This window comes from Heloderma suspectum, chromosome 17 (genome assembly GCF_057233095.1).
Source record: "Heloderma suspectum isolate Gila_16-S chromosome 17, 16-S_ref, whole genome shotgun sequence".
NCBI lineage: Eukaryota > Metazoa > Chordata > Lepidosauria > Squamata > Helodermatidae > Heloderma > Heloderma suspectum.
This window is the reverse complement of record NC_139474.1, coordinates 20322283-20342769: the sequence shown is the minus strand read 5'-3', so window position 1 is coordinate 20342769 and position 20487 is coordinate 20322283. Positions and strand designations below refer to the sequence as shown.

Here is a 20487-nt window from a genome sequence, read left to right as displayed (position 1 = left end):
CTTGCCGGGCTGTGGAGGGGTGTGTGCGTGTTCAGTGGGTCCGAGTATCCAGACTCCCAGGTTTTATTCCCATATCTAAGCAGGAGGTCCAGAGTGGGGATACAGTTGCTACCCTTTTCCCACCAAGGCTCGCATGCATTTAAACAACCGCACAACAGGCAGTTGTCCAGCAGGTGAAGTCTGACAGGGAGACAGAGGGACGTCTAAAGCAGGGGTGGGCAACTTATGATCCAGCAGATGTTCTGGTCTACAACTACAGGGGCTGTAGCTCAGTGTGACAGAGCACTGCTTTGCATGCAGGAGGTCCCAGGTTCGATCCCCGGCTTCTCCAGGCAGGGCAGAGAAAGAATCCTACATGAAACCCTGATTGTGCAGTCCGTGTTGACAATACTGGGCTAGATGGACCAAGCGTCTGACTCAGTATAAGGCAGCTTCCCATGTTCCTGTGTTCTTCTGACAACGTCCCTCTCCGCTGGCTATGCTAGGGGTACAGACCCCTGGCCCCCGGGCTGGTCCGGCCTGCTGAGCTCCCCAACCTGACCCAGAGAGCCTCCGTGGGTCTGCTGTCCCCCTGGAGAGATCCCTGCTCTTATCTCTGATCCGATTCCCCCGCATGCTGCTTCCTGTTTCCAGCTGGGGCACGTTGAAAGGCGTGCGGAGAGGGATCCTGACGTAATCTTGCCCACGGTCGAAATCTGTGCGGCACCATTTGCTCCCCTCCCCGAAGATTGATTCTGCAACCCTGGGCTGTGCTAGCTGAGCCTGATGGGAGTTGTAGGCCCAAACGTCGAAGGGGTGCAGGTGGCCAGCCCCCAGCCTAAAGCTTCTCTGCTGCATTTACAATAGCTAGACTTCCCTCTCCCTCAACCAGCAAGAGCCCCTTCCCTGCTAAGGCCAGGAGACACAAGGCACCCCCCACTCAGCCCGATTCTGCTCCTCCGCCCAGAACGTTATGCTCCCGGCTGGGTTCCGACAACGAGACCAGACCAAGAAGAGCCCCACCGGGCCGCTGGATCGGGACGCCCTCATGCAACATCTGGAGAAGCAGGCACTGGAGGTGAAGGAACGGGAAGACCTGGTGCCCTTCACTGGGGAGAAGAAAGGTAACAGGCTGCACACAGATGCAATGGCCAGGAGTCGTTTCCAGAGGCCGTGAGGTCCAGGCAGGGTTGCCAACTTTTCCGCTGCCCTCCGTGGCTGTGCCATTAACAGTGGCCTGATGGGCTCCTCTCTGTGGCTTGCGCCTGCTGGTTTGGGCCACCTCCAGCTGCTGTGAAAAGGCAGAGGAGCGGGGTCTGTTTTTCAAATGTCCGGTCAGTTGGCCACCCTGAATTCGGGCCTTTTCTGCCCTTTTCCCAACTCTACAGTATCCTTTTGTAGGTGTGGTGACCAGAACCCCGACACAGTATTCCAAAAGCGGTCGCAGCATAGATTTGTATAAGGTTTGATTTGTATATGATTTGTATATGAGCACCTAAAACAGGTACAATTTTCTAAGCCCTGACAGATAAGACAGACCCTGCCCACAGACTCACAATGCCATTGACATGGTACGAAAAGAAAAAGGAACGGGGAAGGAAGAGGATGACTCGGGGTGCAATCCTATGCATGCTTAGACAGAAAAAAAGGCCTACAACTCCCAGCATGCCCCAGCCAGCATGGCTGGCTGGGGCATGCTGGGAGTTGTAGGCCTTTTTTTTCCTTTTTAAGCATGCCTAGAACGGCACCCTCGACTGGCACATCATGGTTTATTATGATCTGCCCCAGAAACCAGAGTTTGATGGGTCTGCAAACCATGGGGTTGCACTAACTATGGTTTTCTGTGATGTCTGAATTGCCAAGCCCTAAAGCAGTGCCTGTTTGCTGTGCTGCTGGAAGCTCAGACCACAGACGGGGTTCTAAACTTTGGTTAGCACAACACGTGCTCCCTTTGGGGATATGCTAGGATATTTTAGCCAGAGACCAGCGTTGCTTTGGTCCCGTGCATACATAAAAACTCTTGCCGGCGCTTCCAGTCGAACCACCACGTTTCCAAATGGAGAAATGGTCAGGGCTGCCGCCTTGAGCGAGGCAAGAGACTCCAGGGGCGTGTGCAGAAGGACGTCAACAAAAACACAGCCCCTGGCTGGTGTTTGCAACCAGCTCTGTCCCAGCCTGGCGATGGGTGAGAGCCACTCGGGGGGAGGTTGCCGGAATCCCCCTGAGCGTCAGGCCTGGACCTGGGCCGGCATCGAGAGGAAGGGTTATATTTAGCTCAGCCTGGAGCGTGGTGAGGATCCAAAATAGCCCGGTGTGGAGCTCAGATGTCCTGGCCCAGGACGGGAGTCTCATCCCTCCCGGTAAAGGCTTGCTCAGTCTCTTGGAACCGGAGCCCGCCTCTCGGCGTCACACCTGACCATCAGGTTTGCAGCCTGGTCCCCTGGACACCGGTGCTGCGGGCTTCTCCCTCCTGCCGTACGTTATCTTCCTCCTTCACCATATTTGCCTGTGACTGCGTGACTTAAGGAGATCCACTTGCGAGACCTTAGAACTGAGCTGTCTCGCGCAGCCTTCCCTCACCCAGATGGGTCAAACTACAGACCCCATCAACCCTGTTGGGTTGGAGAAGGCGATGCCAGTGGAGGTCTTCCCTTGGGCTCCGCTTTGTCCTGACAGTGCCGATTTTGCAGGGCCGGTTCAGTTGAGTTTGCTGAGGTGCTTTCTGAGCATGTGGAAAGTGACATTCCTTTTTTTGCTGAGCAACCTTGTTCAGCCACTGCACATTTAGGATTTAGGAATGGAATGTCTAGGTTTAGGATGGGTCTTTGTTGACCTGGAAACTCTTCTCTCAAAGAACACAGACGTGGCTGCTGGTTTTATTTTTGAGTTTAATTATATCTAAAACAGCGTTCCCCCAAGCTGATGCCCTCCAGATCCATTGGACCACAAGTCCTATCATTCCCAGCCAGCATGGTGAGGTTGGGTGGGGATGATAGGAGTTGCAGTCCAGCACATCTGGAGGGAAGGCTGTTCTAAAAGATTCCCCCCCACCCATCTTTGAGTTTGTTCGCATCCCCAAAGGAAGCTGGTCCAACGGTTGTGCCTACTCACTGGTGGAGACAGTATACTCTGCACGTGAACAGAGGCACACTATTCCATTATGTCTTCTGAGGCTAAACCACAGCATAGGCATAGATTCCAGGATAATCTCCCTTGCTTGCTTGTCACTTTTTTGTTATTTTCCAAGGCCTGCTTCAGTGCTAAGTTTCTCTAAACAGATCTTCTTGTAAGACCTTAGATCTGAGCCGCCTGTATTACCTTTTCAGTTCCACTCTTAACCAGGACAACGGGCCCCCAAGATATCAGAATCCAGATTGAACTATCATGCAAACAGAAAAGAAGAGAAGGTCCCTCGCCCCTTCCCAGTGTCAGGAGAAACTTCCTCCGCTTGATTTTGGCATGCCAGGCGGCTGTTAAATATTTCCTTCCCAAGGAAACTGAGCCTTGGCCTCCAGCACTTTCTGTTTTAGAAATTGATTGCTGGCCTTTTGCCATCCATCTGAAGAGACGGAGGGTGCAACATCCCCCTGCTGCTGTCAGGCTCCTGTGCTTTTAAGGGCAGCGCAACAGGCAGAAATTCAACCAGGGCAGCTCCCCTATGGAGAAGGCAGAGTGACGGAGAAACACTTTCCCTGTTGAATTTCCACCTCCTGCATTCGTATCCCACACCTTTCCCCCAAGGAGTGTTAGGTGGGCCTTTCCCTGTGTTATCTTCACAACAACCTGGTGCGGTAGATCAGGCTGAGAGACAGCAAGCAGCTTGTCCGGCCAGTCCGGGGGACTTCATGGCCAAAGGAAGGATTTGAACTTGTGTCTCCTTGGTCAAAGTCTGACATCTTCCCCCCAGTAGTCTGCACGTGGTGGGTGACCGGGATGCACCATGGGCATTGCAGGTGGTGATCTCAGGTGGTCCATGACAGCAGCACTTCTGCCACACCAGTGTGCTGTGATGGTTAGAGTGTTGGATTGGAACTGGGGAGACTTGGGTTCAAGTCCCCGCTCGGGAATGAAGCTCCCTGGGTGACATTGAGCCAGTCACTGACTCTTGGCCTAGCCTACCTCACAGGGTTGGTGTGGGGATGGAATGGAGAGGAGGAGGACCGTGTAAGCTGCCTTGGGCTCCTTATAGATACAAATGTATATATATATATCGTACCACATTAAGAAATGGGCCCCCAAAGGCATTTGGGGGCCAAAGTGTGTGTGTACGTCCTGAGCTGAAATAGATAGAAGCCGGCATCACAGTGCTTTTTTCTGGCGGTTACGACGCTGCGAAAGACACAGGAAGCCGTGCCCCAAAGGGAATTCAGGAACTCCAAGAAGGGGAAATCTCCTTCTCGGAAATTTTGCAGCCCAAAGAACCTACGGCTGCCCTGAACTTTGCCGGAGCCGCGGCCGTTCCCCCTCTGGTCAGAGCTTCTGAGCGCCGCTGATAAAGGACAACAGGTGGACCGGGCCAGCAGATGGGACGACGGTGGCTGTCTCAGGTTCAGCGCTATTGCCCCTCTCATCCCTGGGTTCCCACGCTAATTTACTTCTCCCCGTGCTCGAATGACGGGAAGGTCCAGGGCTGAAAGATGAACAAAGGGTAACATGGGCTCCCCTTCCCCTGTCTCTCGAGGCACCGAGGCACGCAGGCTGAAAGTGAGATTTCCCCGAAGGTCAGCAGCAGCACCGGCGTGGCTCCCTCTCTTCCCCACTCTCTTTTATATCATTTCTTTAAAATGAGAAAACCAGAATGTTCTGTACAAAATGTTTAAGAAACACGGTTAGCAGTTATAACACATATCGTAATGTTTCTAATCCCAGCGTCGAATCGTCAAATCGTCGCCTCCGTTCAGCCTGATGGATCACATCTCTTCCCACCCGTATTTAATTACCGCCTGCTATTTTTACTTCCAACATGGGAAAAACGTGTTTAAAAACAAATCCAAATTTCTAGTCTTCTTTATTCCCTATTCTCTAAATCTCACAAAGTATGTTAGTTGGGGCGGTTTTAAGCCGCTTGTAAGGGCTCAGCCTTGATGTCCCCACATTTTAACAGATCCACGCCCTCCCTGTCACTTTCTTCTTCCAGTCCTGAGTGATAAAGCATTTGTCTGCTATTAATAAATCTGTAACTTCCTCTCTGTAGCCAAGACAAATGAAGGCCATTTGGGGGGCACGACAGAGGGGCTACATCCGGGCAGCATGGAACAGAACCATCTTTCCTCTGGAATCCCGACAACTTTAATCTTGGATTTTTAGAAATCAACCGCAACAAATGAGCAGCGCAAGTTTCTAGACCTCAGTGTGTCGGAGAAGCCATTTCCAAACTGTATGCCATGGCCCCACGAGTGATCCGCAAGAGGACTGCTTGTGTGCCCGGGATGGTGGTGATTTAGAAGTGAAATAATGAAAGGATCCTGTGTATCCACAAAGGAGGCGATCCTTTGAAACCCTGGATGAGTCACTGTCCTGAGCCTCTGTTGGGGATTGGCAGTTCTGATGCATCTCTAGAATCATAGAATAGTAGGGTTGGAAGGGGCCTACATTGAGTCCAAACCCCTGCTCAATGCAGGAATCCAAATCAGAGCATCCCTGTCAGATGGCTGTCCAGCCTCATCTTGAATGCCTCCAGTGTGGGAGAGCCCCCCACCTCCCTAGGTCATTGGTCCCATTGTCGTATTGCTCTAACAGTCAGGAGGTTTTTCCTGATGTTCAGCCGGAATCCAGCTTCCTGTAACTTGAGCCCATTCTTCCGTATCCTGCACTCCGGGATGATCGAGAAGAGATCCTGGCCTTCCTCCCTGGGACAGCCTTTCAAGGACTTGAAGAGCGCTACCCTATCTCCCCTCAGTCTTCTCTTCTCAAGGCTAAACATGCCCAGTTCTTTCCGTCTCTCCTCACAGGGCTTTGTTTCCAAAGATCACCTTTGTTGCCCTCCTCTGAACCCTGTCCAGCTTGTCTGCATCCTTCTTAAAGTGCGGTGCCCAGAACTGGACACAGTACTCCAGATGAGGCCTAACCAGTGCTGAGTAGAGGGGAACTAGGACTTCCCGGGATTTGGAAGCTATGCTTCTATGAATGCAGCCCAAAATGGCATTTGCCTTGTTTGCAGCCACATCACATTATTGGCTCATATTCAGCTTGTGATGGACAACAATTCCAAGATCCTTCTCGCTTGCAGTGTTGTTGAGCCACGTATCCCCCATCTTGTAACTGTGCATTTGGTTTCTTTTTCCTAGGTGCAGAACTTGGCATTGATCCCTCTTAAATGTCATTCTGTTGTTTTCTGCCCAGCGCTCCAGGCTATCAAGATCACTTTGAATTTTCTTTCTGTCTTCCAAGGTATTAGCTATCCTGCCCAATTTTGTGTCATCTGCAAATCTGATCAGCATCCCCTGCACCTCCTCCTCCAAGTCATTCATGAAAATGTTGAAGAGCACTGGGCCCAGGACTGAGCCCTGCGGTACCCCGCTCGTTGCCTCTCCCCAGTTTGAGAAGATCCCATTGATAAGCACTCTTTGAGTCCGATCCTGTAGCCAACTGTGGATCCACCGGATCGTTGTTTCATCTAGCCCACTTTGCGCTAGTTTGCTCATCAGGCGATCATGGGGCACTTTGTCAAAAGCTTTGCTGAAGTCGAGGTATATGATGTCTACAGCATTCCCTCAGTCCACAAGGGAGGTTACCTGATCAAGAAATGAGATCAGATTCGTCTGGCAGGATTTGTTCTTGACAAATCCATGTTGGCTTCGAGTCATCACTGCATTGTGATTGGACTCTAGGAATTGATCACTCTGTCACTCACCCAGTGAAATGCGACAGCAACTTCCTCTGCTATGATGTGGCAGAATCACCTGTCTCTGGCGCCTTTCTTTCCTTCCTGCACTATTTTAAAAGACACAACACTGCCTGTTCGTTCCATAAAATGGGTCTTTGGAAGGCGCTCAGTCCTTTGTTGCAAACAGTTTGAAGTGACCCTAGCAGCATGGCTTTTGTTGTTGTTGTTGTTCAGTCGTTCAGTCGTGTCCGACTCTTCGTGACCCCATGGACCATAGCACGCCAGGCCTTCCTGTCCCGCTCTTTCTCCCGGAGCGTGCTCAAGTTCATATTCATTGCATCGGTGATGCTATCTAGCCATCTCATCCTCTGCCGTCCCATTCTCCTTTGGCCTTCAGTCTTTCCCAGCATCAGGGTCTTTTCCAGAGAGTTTTGTCTTCGCATTAGGTGGCCAAAATATTTGAGCTTCAGCTTCAGTATCTGTCCTTCCAATGAGCACTCAGGGTTGATTTCCTTGAGGATGGACTGATTTTACCTCCTTGCAGTCCAGGGGACTCGTAAGAGTCTTCTCCAGCACCACAGTTCGAAAGCATCAATTCTTCGGCGCTCAGCCTTCCTTATAGTCCAGCTCTCACAGCCATACGTTGCTACCGGGAAAACCATAGCTTTGATTAGACGGACCTTTGTCGGCAAGGTGATGTCTCTGCTTCTTACTATGCTGTCTAGGTTTGCCATAGCTTTCCTCCCAAGGAGCAAGCGTCTTTTAATTTCATGGCTACAGTCACCGTCTGCGGTGATCTTGGAGCCCAAGAAAATAAAATCTGTCACTGCTTCCTTTTCTTCCCCTTCTATATGCCAGGAAGTGATGGGGCCAGATGCCATGATCTTCGTTTTTTTAATGTTGAGTTTCAAACCAGCTTTTGCACTCTCCTCTTTCACCCTCAACAAGAGGCTCTTTAGATCCTCTTTGCTTTCTGCCATTAGGGTGGTATCGTCTGCGTATCGGAGGTTGTTGATAATTCTCCCGGCAATCTTAATTCCGACCTGTGATTCATCCAACCCGGCGTTTCTCATGATGTACTCTGCTTATAAGTTAAATAAGCAGGGTGACAATATGCAGGCTTGCCGTACTCCTTTCCCAATTTTGAACCAATCTGTTGTTCCATGTCTGGTTCTTACTGTTGCTTCTTGACCCTCGTACAGGTTTCTCAGGAGACAGGTAAGGTGGTCTGGTACTCCCATCACTTTAAGAATTTGCCACAGTTTGTTGTGATCCACACAATCAAAGGCTTTAGTGTAGTCAATGAAGCAGAAATAGACGTTTTTCTGGAATTCTCTTGCTTTCTCCATGATCCAGCGAAAGTTGGCGATTTGCTCTCTAGTTCCTCTGCCTCTTCGAAACCCAGCTTGTACTTCCGGTAGTTCTCGGTTCGCATATTGCTGAAGCCTAGCTTGTAGGATTTTGAGCATCACCTTGCTGGCATGTGAAATGAGTGCAATTGTGCGGTAGTTTGAACACTCTTTGGCGTTGCCCTTCTTTGGAATTGGAATGTAAACTGACCTTTTCCAGTCTTGCGGCCATTGTTGAGTGTTCCAAATTTGTTGGCATATTGCGTGCAGCACTTGTAACAGCATCATCTTTTAGGATTTTAAATAGCTCAGCTGGAATACTGTCATCTCAGCTAGCTTTGTTGTTAGTAATGCTTCCTAAGGCCCACTTGACTTCACTCTCTAGGATGTCCGGCTCAAGTTCAGGGACCGCACTATCATGGCTATCAGGGACATTAAGATCTTTCCTGTATAGTTCTTCTGTGTATTCTTGCCACCTCTTCTTAATCTCATCTGCTTCTGTTAGGTCCCTGCCTTCTTTGTCCTTTATCATGCCCGTCTTTGCACAAAACGTTCCCTTGAGATCTCCAATTTTCTTGAAGAGATCTCTAGTCTTTCCCATTCTGTTGTTTTCCTCGATTTCTTTGCATTGTTCATTTAAGAAGGCCTTCTTGTCTCTCCTGCATTCAGTTGGGTATATCTTCCCCTTTCTCCCTTGCTTTTCGCTTCCCTTCTTTCCTCAGCTACTTGTAAAGCCTCATCAGACAGCCACTTTGCTTTCTTGCATTTCTTTTTCTTTGGGATGGATTGAGTTGCTGCCTCCTGAACAATGTTACGGACCTCCGTCCATAGTTCCTCAGGCACTCTGTCTATCAGGTCTAATCCCTGAAATCTATTCCTCACCTCCACTGTATATTCATCAGGGATATGATTTAGGTCATACCTGAATGGTTTAGTGGTTTTCCCGACGTTCTTCAATTTAAGCCGAAATTTTGCAAGAAGCAGCTCATGATCTGAGCCACAGTCAGCTCCAGGTCTTGTTTTGACTGACTGTATGGAGCTTCTCCATCTTTGGCTGCAAAGGACATAATCAATCTGATTTCGATATTGACCATCTGGTGACGTCCATGTGTAGAGTCGCCTCTTGTGCTGTTGGAAAAGAGTGTTTGCTCTGATCAGCATGTTCTCTTGGCAAAACTCTATTAGCTTTTGTCTGGCTTCATTTTGTACACCAAGGCCATGCCTGCCTGTTATCCCGGTGATTTCTTGACTTCCTACTTTAGCATTCCAATCCCCTATGATGAAGAGGACATCTTTTTTTGGTGTTAGTTCTAGAAGGTGTTGTAGGTCTTCATAGAACCGATCAACCTCCGCTTCTTCGGCCTCAGTGGTTGGGGCATAGACTTGAATTACTGTGATGTTGAATGGTTTGCCTTGGATTCGTACTGAGATCATTCTATCATTTTTAAGATTGTACCCCAGTACTGCTTTTCCCACCCTTTTGTTGACTATGAGTGCTACTCCATTTCTTCTAAGGGGTTCTTGCCCACAATAGTAGATATGATGGTCACCTGAATTAAATTCGCCCATGCCTGTCCATTTGAGTTCGCTGATTCCCAAGATGTCGATGTTCAATCTTGCCATCTCATGTTTGACCACCTCCAGCTTACCTTGATTCATTGATCTGACATTCCAGGTTCCTAAACAATATTGTTCTTTACAGCATCGGATTTTCTTTTCACCACCAGACACATCCACAGCTGAGTGTCCTTTCGGCTTTGGCCCAGCCGCTTCACTCTTTCTGGCACTACTTGGAAATGCCCTCTGCTCTTCCCCAGTAGCATATTGGACACCTTCCGACCTGAGGGGCTCATCTTCCGGCATCATCTCTTTTAGCCTTGTGATACGTTCCATGGGGTTTTCTTGGCAAGAGTACTGGAGTGGGTTGCCATTTCCTTCTCCAGTGGACCACATTTTGTCAGAACTCTCTGCCATGACCTGTCCGTCTTGGGTGGCCCTGCACGGCACAGCTTATGGCTTCACTGAGTTACGCAAGCCCCTTCACCACAACAAGGCAGTGATCCATGAAGGGGAAAAAGGGTGGTATAGAAATATTATTATTATTGAATTATTATTATTATTATTATTATTATTATTAATAATAATAATACATTTTCCCAGAATCTGGCAGGTTTTCATTCAGAGCAGGGGGATCAAGGGGAAGTCAGTCTAGAGAAATTTCACACCAAAGACAATCCTTTGATTCCCAGGCACGCTTGCTGTCCTAATACTGATTTTGTTTCTTTTGTTTCCCCGTCTCCCAACCTCCCACCAACCCCTTGAAATGCCAGGGAAGCCTTTTATTCCAAAGAATCCCAAGAGAGAGATCCCCAAAGAAGAGCAGATCACGTTGGAACCGGAACTGGAAGAGGCCTTAGCGAATGCCACCGATGCGGAAATGTGCGATATTGCAGGTAAAAAGGGAGCTGTGTGTGCGTGTGTGTGCAGCAGGTCGGGAGAAGACTGCGGATCTAAATTCATAGAGGAAGAGAAGTCTGTGTGTTGCTATTGGCCAATGGATCTTCCATCTACAGTGGTAGTCTAGCTCTAGCCACATATCTGTCACGGATAAACTTCTCGTGGCCTGCAAGAAAGAATTTTATGCAATCCTTGCAGGCCGCTCTGAGATGAGGTTGCTCGCTGTGCCTCTGCGTGAGTTCTATTGGTGCTACTAACGGCTGCTTCCCCCCTGGGCGGATTAGCAGCTTCGGGAGAGCAATATTTGACAGGTCCATGGCACAGAGGGCGGGAGGTGGGGCAGGAAGGCTTAAGTTCCCCTCCCCGAGTCCCACAGTCCGGAAGCGCCCCCCACTCCACCCCACCCCACCCCACCCACCCAGGCTGCTTAAACACAGAAACCAACCGATGCATGAAATGCAAGTTCGTGTATTGCAGGGGTGATGAACCTCTTTCAGCCTGATGGCCGAATCCAGTTTTGGGGAAGCTCTCGGGAGCCGCAGTCTAGCAGTGGGCGGGGCCGAGGACAAAAGGGGCGGAGTAAAAAACGCCCGCATATTTCAGCTTAAAGCTCTGACTGCCAGTAGCTAAGCTTTAGGAGGGCATTTCAGCCTCTTAGAATGGGGAGAAAACCGCACCAAAGCCAGGAAGCTACCAGACAATCAGCGGTTAGGGGAAAGGGGGAGCAGCCGTCTGGGAAACTCCGGAGACTGGGATTTGGCCCCCAGGGGCCCGAGGTTCGGAGTTCCTGATATAGTGCCTAGCTGGGCTCTCGGTGTGTGTATATGTATGGTCCCGCTCTTACACCCTCTCAAAACACTGGCTTAGATATGAGTCGGCCGAGGTGGGGGGCCTTCCATATTCAGAGGCAGTTGCTGTGGTTGGTGGGGGTGCCTGCCCTATTTGGGATGGAGGACTGAATAGCGCTTCTCACATTTTTCTGAGTGGAGGGGACAGAAATGGTCCTCAGCTCTGTGAATTGGGGGACATAACCCCCACAATGCATAGGGGGACAGAATCCTAGCCATCCCAGTCCAATTTCCTCCAGCAGCGTTGTACAAGGGGGTGGGTGGGTGGGTGGTGGGTTGCCCCACGTTGGTGGTGAGTGGCCAAACAACGGGAAAGTCTTTTGATCTCACCTCCCGGCCAATGCCCAACGTATTTTTATTGCCGTACCAGCTCTCCTGCAAGTGTAAGCTGATAGCACGGGCAACCGGAGGTTTCTGGTTTTAGTCTCTGCCTGGTGCCGAGCCAGGCCTCCGCTCTGCTAGCTGCTGAACTTTGGGAATCAGAGCTGGACGTGGCTCGGACAGGCCAGAGCGGAAACCTCCCCTCTTTTGCCAGTGGCGGAGTTGGGCCTGCTGTCGAAACAGACCTGGTGCACAGGGGGTGGGGGGCTCTTTGCTCCTCATCCTCTCTCCCGTCAAACCTGTTCCCGGTGTCACCTGGATTTCTGAAGAGTATTTTATAAGAAGTCTGAGCCATTGCTCACCTTCTGTTGCCTACAGAAGGTGAAATATCTGGAGCAGGACATTTCTCCCTGACATTCTAGCTTTCTATGCGCAGGGGATATTTTTGCATGGATGGGCATTTTAAATCCCACTTATGGTCTGCGGCAGCCTTCCCTAACCCGGCGCCCTTGAGATGGGTTGGACTACTGCTCCCATCATCCCCCAGCTAGCATAGCCATGCTGGCTGGGGCTGATGGGAGTGGTAGTACAAGCCATCTTGAGAGCGCCGGGTTAGGAAAGGCGAGTTTGAAGAATGCTTCTCTGGACCCGGGGGGGGGGGGGATGTTCAAAAATCCCTCGCAAGTAGAAAACAAGCACATCAGAGGTTCCAGCTGAAGTCTTCTCCCTGATGTGCTACTTTGCTACATGCGGGGAATACTTTGGTGTGAAGGAGTTGTGTCATTACATAAGTCTCCATCTGCACTCTGAAGGAGGCACGGCCCAGACACAGGTCTACCACAACGGCAAGAAATGGGCCTTGACGTTCCAGTGATCAGGGAGTGTGTCATCTGTGCCCTGTACCCGGGGTGTTGAACTTCTTTCAGCTGAGGCCCAGCTTCCGTTTTGGACAGGCTCTCAACAGCCACATACCATGGCTGGGCAGGGCCGAGGGCCAAAGGGCCGGGGCCAAAGGCAAAGGGGCGGGGCGAAAGACCAGCACATGGTAGCTTAAATTCCTTGCCACAAGTAACTAAGACTTAGGAGAGGCATTTCAACGCTGTAGAATGGAGGGTGGGGGCATGGCCACTGTAAGGGGCGGGGCCCTCTGGGGAGCCCAGGAGAACCAGATTAGAATTCCAGGCGGCTGGATTTGTCCCGGCCCTGACATTCTGCACCCCTGCCCGACACAGCTCCTTGCGCAAACCAGAATAAACATAAAAGATAAGAGCGTAGTTCTTTTGGAAAAAAGAAAAAAGGGTCCTGCCTGTTTTTCCTCTGCTTCCTTGCAGCCATCCTGGGCATGTATACCCTCATGAGCAGCAAGCAGTATTACGACGCCATTTGCAGCGGCAACATCAGCAACACAGAAGGGATAAACAGTGAGTGAGCCCCTCTCCGCGTTGCGTTGAAGTGAGGGGGTGGCGGCGGCCAACGGAGGGCTTAGGAGATTGTGGCCCGTGTTTTCTCATCCATTCCATTTCAGGTTTCTAGCTCTCATGACAAGCACTTTTCTGTAGCCCAGGCTCTCTGTGTCACGCAGTCGGGGAAGCCTCCTCCCCTGGGTTCAGCGCTAGTTTCTTCCGGCAGGGCTCCTCCAAGACTCTACGAAAGGCAGAAACGTTGACTGGTTTGGTGGGTTTTCCTTGCCTCCATCTCACGGCATTGCCACTCTGCGAAAAAGCTTTGGATTTCTACCTGCCATGCAACTTTTACAGAGACGCGGGCGCTCTGCCAGGAAAAGCTGGCTCTCCCTGTGAGTGCCATGATATTCTGGCCACACAAGGGCTGAATGGCCCCATCTCTCCTCTTTCCTTTCTCATCATCAGTGACATTGAAAGCTGGACATGCCGGCTGGGGCTGATTGGAGTCACAGCCTTGCTCTATGCCACAGAATTCCCTTCTGGCTTCTGATGTTAGGGCCTGAGACACCTTAAAGCATGTTGGGTTTTGTGAACCACATTGTTGCGTATCACCATTATGACCCTCTTGGGATGACTCTTTTCTGCCCGTTATGACCGGCACCTTCTTTCTTCTCCCAGCTTTCCTAACCTGGCACCCTCCATATCTGTTGGACTGCACGTCCCATCATGCCGGACTGGGAATGATGGGATCTGTAGCCCAAGCCATCTGGAGAGCTCCAGGTTGGGAACATCTGTCCTATTGGATGAAATAGTCAGGTGCCTATGATGCTTGACTTTCTCCTCGCTCCTCTGGAAGCTTTGGGGGAAGTGGTTTTGAAAATGGTCAGGGAGAAAGGGTTAAAGACACCTCCCTTTCACCCCGTGCTCCCCATGATTGCTTTTAGGCATCAAGACATCAGGAAAGCTAAAAAAAAAAACCAAAGATAAAGTTTTAATAGATTTTCATCCTGCCCTTCCAATAACATTTATCAGGAATGCGTACATGCAATGAAAATACAATGTGCATGAGCATTTTGCACTGAAGCACTGTCCTGGTCACCAGAGGTGACCGAGAATTGAATGCAGGTGAGTGAGTGGGTTGGTGGAGGAGAGATGGAGTGCTCTATCCCACCTCTTTGGCCAGTGACGAAAGCAAGTGGGCTGCCAGAGGAAGGAAGCCCCCTCCTTTGTGCTCAGCATAGAAACACAGCGGGCTACTGTGGTGGGCTACTCCGCTGGCCCCCAGCATGAAGAAGGCAAATGCTCTTTAGGGCTGCATGAAGAGAAGCATAGCTTCCAAATCCCGGGAAGTACTAGTTCCCCTCCACTCAGCACTGGTTAGGCCTCATCTGGAGTACTGTGTCCAGTTCTGGGCACCACACTTTAAGAAGGATGCAGACAAGCTGGAGAGGGTTCAGAGGAGGGCAGCGAAGATGACCAGGGGACGGAAACAAAGCCCTGTGAAGAGAGACGGAAAGAACTGGGCATGTTTAGCCTCGAGAAGAGAAGACTGAGGGGGGACAGGATAGCGCTCTTCAAGTACTCGAAAGGTTGTCACAGAGAGGAAGGCCAGGATCTCTTCTCCATCATCCCAGAGTGCAGGACACGGAATCATGAGCTCAAGTGACAGGAAGCCAGATTCCGTCTGGCCATCAGGAAAAACTTCCTGACTGTTAGAGCAATATGACAATGGAACCAGTTCACTAGGGAGGTGGTGGGCTCTCCCACGCTGGAGGTCTTCAAGACGAGGCTGGACAAGCCACCTGTCAGGGATGCTCTGACTTGGATTCCTGCAGTGAGCAGGGGGTTGGACCCGATGGCCTTGTAGGCCCCTTCCAACCCTACTATTCTATGATTCTTGTTGTTGTTGTTGTTCAGTCGTTCAGTCGTGTCCGACTCTTCGTGACGCCATGGACCATAGCACGCCAGGCCTTCCTATGATTCTATATACCTATATATCTATTTGCAAGCTAGTAACTTTGTGGTGTTGGTACAGCCAGAGAATGGAAGTTAAGTTTCTGGGGGGATTTGCCAGGAGTCTGTAACAGCAAGGGTGACGTGGCGTGCTGTTTTCTTCTTGTGTGTTCCGACGTGGCCTACCGTGCTTTGTCTCCCTCTCTCTTTCTGACAGGTGTGGTGAAGCCAGATTCTTATAAACCTGTCCCAGATGAGCCGCCCAACCCCACCAACGTGGAAGAGACCTTGACGAAAATCCAAAGCAACGACAAGGATCTCAAGGAGGTGAACCTTAATAACATCAAGGTCAGTGCCTGGGAAGAATCATAGAATCATAGAATAGTAGGGTTGGAAGGGGCCTACAAGGATGCAGAGACGTGCCAGTTGCTGAGGTGGGGATGAACAAAATGACCTCCCTTTGGGGACCGTCGTTTGGCAATGCAGCTCATGCTCCGAATGCAGATAGGGTCAGGCACACCCTGTTTTGGAAAAGGATCTGGAAGAGCTGCTGAAAGAAGACCAGTCTTCCCCAACCTGGTGCCCTATGGATGTGATGGATGTAAACTTCCATCATCCCCAGCCCACGTGGCCAGTGGCTTTGCTGGCTGGGAGTGATGGGAACTGTAGTCCACATTCTCCAGTTTGGGGAAAGCTGCACCAGAAGAAATGCCAGGGCAATATTAAAGAGAAAGTCACAGTTCGGTTGACCCAACTTCTCAGAAAGCAGGAGCAGCGACAAAAATGTAAATGAATTAAAGATGCCAAAATAATAGGTGCATTAATGATTTTAAAATGCACAATTAAAAAGCTGTTTAGAGCAATTGCATAATAAGGGTTGCAATATTTTATAATGATGTTGATGGCGATGATTATAGAACAAAGATTGTCCAGTAAAGATGGTTATTATTCTATAATAAAGGATTGTAATGTTGCATGTATTGTTATTATTGATTATTCTTAAATGGTAAAGAGTTGCAAAGTTTAATTAATCCGTCAGTTAGATTGCTCAATTTAAACATTTTAATCAACTACAAAGGCACCCTCTTATTAATTCGGTAACACTTTTTGAAACAAAAATTGAATTATTCTTAATATAAGTGCTTCCCAAGTGTACAGAAGGCTGGCACCATCTTAGAAGAGATGTTCCCTGGGTGTGCTCTCTCTCTCATGGAACAGAATGCCTCTTCTAATGCTCTTTCAGAAGAGGCTTCCCCCTTCCTTTCGCACACAGGAGGGAACACCTCTTCTAAGATGGCATCTGCGCAACATCTGAAAACCACACAGCTATGCTTTTCCCTTTGCCACTGCTGTTTCATTCACTTGCGAATTAATGCAGATAGACTCAATCCATCAACTAAACCTCAGAGATCAACCAACTTTAAGATGGATGCAGACAAACTGGAGAGGGTTCAGAGGAGGGCAACTAAGATGATCAGGGGACTGGAAACAAAGCCCTATGAGGAGAGATTGAAAGAACTGGGCCTGTTTAGCCTTGAGAAGAGAAGACTGAGGGGAGATATGATAGCACTCTTCAAGTTGAAAGGTTGTCACAGAGAGGAAGGCCAGGATCTCTTCTTGATCATCCCAGAGTGCAGGACACGGAATAATGGGCTCAAGTGACAGGAAGCCAGATTCCGGCTGAACATCAGGAGAAACTTCCTGACTGTTAGAGCATTACGACAATGGAACCAATTACCTGGGGAGGTGGTGGGCTCTCCCACACTGGAGGCGTTCAAGACGAGGCTGGACAGCCATCTGTCAGGGATGCTCTGACCTGGATTCCTGCACTGAGCAGGGGGTTGGACTCGATGGCCTTGCAGGCCCCTTCCAACCCTGCTATTCTATGATTCTATCATTCGACGAAATACTTTTTTAAACTTGTGGTGATGATGATAATTGCCATATGGGTGTCACCATCATGAGTGGTTTTAAACTGAGGGTGTTGAGGCTTTGCACCCCTACTTTAAACAATCATGCAGGTGGATAGCTCCTCTGAAGATTAAGATGTGCAGCCGTCTCTCTCCCTTTTGCCAGGACATCCCTGTTCAGACACTGAAAGAAATGTGCGAAGCTATGAAAGCCAACACCCATGTGACAAAGCTCAGCCTGGTGGCAACCCGGAGTAACGACCCAGTGGCACACGTAAGCTTTTGGTTTGCTCCTCCAAAAACGTCCTCTTCCCGGGGGCTCCTAAAGGAAGTCTTATAGCTCGACCGGGAGCTGAAGCCCTGGTGGGGGTAGGTGCCGGGATTCAAGAGCACTAGTCTAATGGTGGGCCACTTGGCGCCCCTCCATGTGTTTTTGCCTACAACTCCCATCAGACCTAGCAAGCATAGCCAATGATGAGGCATTATGGGGGTTTTAGGGCCACAGGTTGCCCACCCTTTAGACAGATTGCAGAAGGGACCTTACGGATTGGCTGGCTGCATTCACCCATGGAAGCTTCCAGAACTAGGGTTGACCCAGCTTGGAAGAAGTTAACGTAGGGTTCTCGGCCAATCCCAGACAAGAGTGAGCAGAACCAGAACCAGAAGTCAGGACCCCCATTTAGTCTCCACTGGGGCCATTCCTGACAGACTGCGATGCCGATGCCACTCTTGCCTGTTTTTCCAGGCCATAGCCGAAATGTTGAAGGAGAACAAGATCCTCCAGAGCCTTAATATCGAATCCAACTTCATCACCAGCGCTGGGATGATGGAAGTGATTAAAGCCATGAAGGCGAACACCACGCTGAGTGAGCTCAAGGTGGACAACCAGGTTAGGTGACCTCCATTTCGGGGTGGGGTGGGGTGCTGGGAGCCAGTTGTGCTTTCTACGTGGTGCCTCCTGTGGTTACCATGCAAGTCTCAGTGGCAGCCTACACAGTTCGGGTCCTACATAACTTATGGGAACAGTGGTGAGCCCGACCTCCACAGCGTTAATAATTGTAAACTTCTTTCATGGCCTTTGCTTAGGCTGCAGTCCTGAACACCCTTGCCTGGGAATGAGCCCCCTTGAGCTCTTTGGAACTTACTCCTGAGTAAACCTGCTCCAAACTCTTCAGCCTTTCCTCTTGGGAAGCCATTCTGGTTCCTTCATCAGTCTGGGTTCTCTTCCCTGTCCCCTCCTCGGGCTCTGTGATGATACCCTTTTTTGAGCTGGTGCAATCAGAGGTGTTCTCTAAGTCAGCCTGTATTGAACAACTTGCCTGCTCACCATGGGCGAACACGAATTCCACACAGGCGAGTGAGCGGGATCGTGGAAGAGGACGGATTGGTCCATCTCTCCCCTCCTCTGGCAGCGCATTTGCTGGAAGGCTTCTTTCTGTTCTTTTATTTTTTTTTTAACTAGCCTGCCAAGAGGCTAGAAGCCTGTGTTTCCATGCAGAAGGATGGGGCTTCCTGTCAACCTCAGCCAGCGTGGAAATGCAAGCTACTAGTCTCATAGCTACTACATTTCCTTTTCAGTCTAGTAACTTTTGTGGGCTTATTAACTAGCAGTAAGACATTTAAGCTAAAATATGCTGGTATTTCGGACGCTGCCCCCTTTTGCCTTTGGCCCCGCCAACCACTGGAATGGAGAGCTTCTGGGAAATGGAATTCAACCTTTGGGCTGAAAGAGATTGCCATCCCACCGCACCGATCAGGCCCCTGTTAACTCCAGCAAGGTGGCCACATCCCGTACCTTCCGGCCCTGCCCTGGGACACAAATATATTCTCAAAGTTCGGTCCGGAGCATCCTCCTCTCTCCTTGACCCAGAGGCATCTTTTAAAATAAAAGCGATGACATAGGAAGCTGCCTGAGTCAGGTCCATCTGGCCTGGTATTGTTGACATGGATTGGCAGCAGCGGCTCTCCAGGGTTTCAGGCAGGAGTTGTTCCAGCCCTACCTGGAGATGCGGGGGATCGAACCTGGGACCGTCTGCCTGCAAAGCAGGGGCTCTACCACTGAGCAATGGCGCTTCCTTGTCGTCAGTCTCCTCCTTGCTCCCATCACACTTCCCTCTCTTCCTCCTCGCAGCGCCAGCGCCTGGGGGACTCAGTGGAGATGGAGATGGCTGCCATGCTGGAAAACTGTCCTTCCATTATCCGCTTTGGTTATCATTTTACACAGCAGGGACCAAGGGCTAGAGCGTCCATCGCGATCACCAGGAACAACGAATTACGTAAGTGCCGCGGGTTGGCTGTGCTGAGGGTGCGTCCTAATCCTTTAATTGGGCAGAAGTCCGGTTGGGATCTACTGGTTTGCAACAGGTCAGCAGAGGTTTCTGACTCCCAGTGACTTAGCGACAACCAAACAACCTTTTCCACCTAACTTGGGCTGCTGAAATGAAGTAAGTGTAGGGGAACCAGGTGGGACTTTTGTGTGAAACATACCTGTGAGCTCTGCTCAGTTCTAGCCCTCGGAACAAATCCCTCAGCTCAGAATGTGCTCAGCTGCGCCCTGATCTTGAATTCTGGGTGTACATCTTTTGCTTCTGGCTCTGGTTGATGGATTTGGGGTTCCAGTGTAAAAAACAACAACCAACAAGGTAGATCCGACAAGCCCGACATCTCTCTGCCCCTGTTATTTGGTTGTCCCATAAAAAACAAGGGTCATGGTTACGGCTGGCAATGGCTGAGCCAGCTGTGAGGGAAATTCTGGTGCGTGCCACCAGCGGAGGATGAGCTGAAAAATTATTGTTTATTTGTAAATAAACTGCAAAAAGAAAGGTACAAATGGTGAGGAGGCCAGGCCATTCCAAGACTTTAGGGTGGCCTGAGACAAAAAACCCCAATGGCGCCTGCTTCCCTAGGATAATAATACATAGTATTATATTATTTAATTATAATAAATGAAATACCTGACAGCTTGCCACCCTTTCACAGCAACCAGAAGCCTCTTCCTGATGGCGTTTACCTCTCAGCCTAATGGTAGTGCCGTGGACCCTTTGGTGCTGGTGGGAGGGGACGGAATATGGGGTGGACCGTGCAAAACTGGGGGCAATGTAGGACAGGCAATTATGAGACAAGGAACAGACATGAGGGGATTACCGTGCGGAATGGGCTTCCAAAGAGTCAGGAAGGAGCTGAGAGCCAGACCCCTGGAGGAACACAGTAAAAGATAACACACATCTTGTATGGGAACCACAGTTACATCTGGGCTAGTATTGCCCGGGCTGCACTGCTGTTAGGTGACTCTGCGGTGGATGTCTTTACCATCACTTGCTATCTTTTAACTGGAGACTCCTGGGATCAAATATGGGACCTTCTGTGTCCTCTGCCACTGAGTTGTAGGCCCTTCCTAGCACATGGAGTGGCCACGGAGACCAGCGGTGGGCAACCTACAGC

At 50.1% G+C, this 20487-nt stretch overlaps 1 protein-coding gene across 4 annotated transcripts in view; it reads left to right on the top strand.

Annotated features, from left to right (window-relative positions):
* The window catches only part of TMOD4 (tropomodulin 4), a 34397-nt gene that overhangs the window by 11771 nt on the left and 2139 nt on the right, over positions 1–20487 (top strand). For 2 of the 4 annotated variants that reach the window (XM_084823710.1, XM_084823711.1), the window contains exons 3-9: positions 947–1103; positions 10485–10607; positions 13112–13201; positions 15354–15484; positions 17213–17320; positions 17792–17935; positions 19178–19322. In XM_084823710.1, coding sequence (XP_084679836.1) covers positions 947–1103; positions 10485–10607; positions 13112–13201; positions 15354–15484; positions 17213–17320; positions 17792–17935; positions 19178–19322 — 898 coding nt within the window. Of the gene's footprint in view, positions 1–946; positions 1104–10484; positions 10608–13111; positions 13202–15353; positions 15485–17212; positions 17321–17791; positions 17936–19177; positions 19529–20487 lie in introns of those variants that run through there. The other 2 variants (XM_084823708.1, XM_084823709.1) reach the window with 1 other exon arrangement.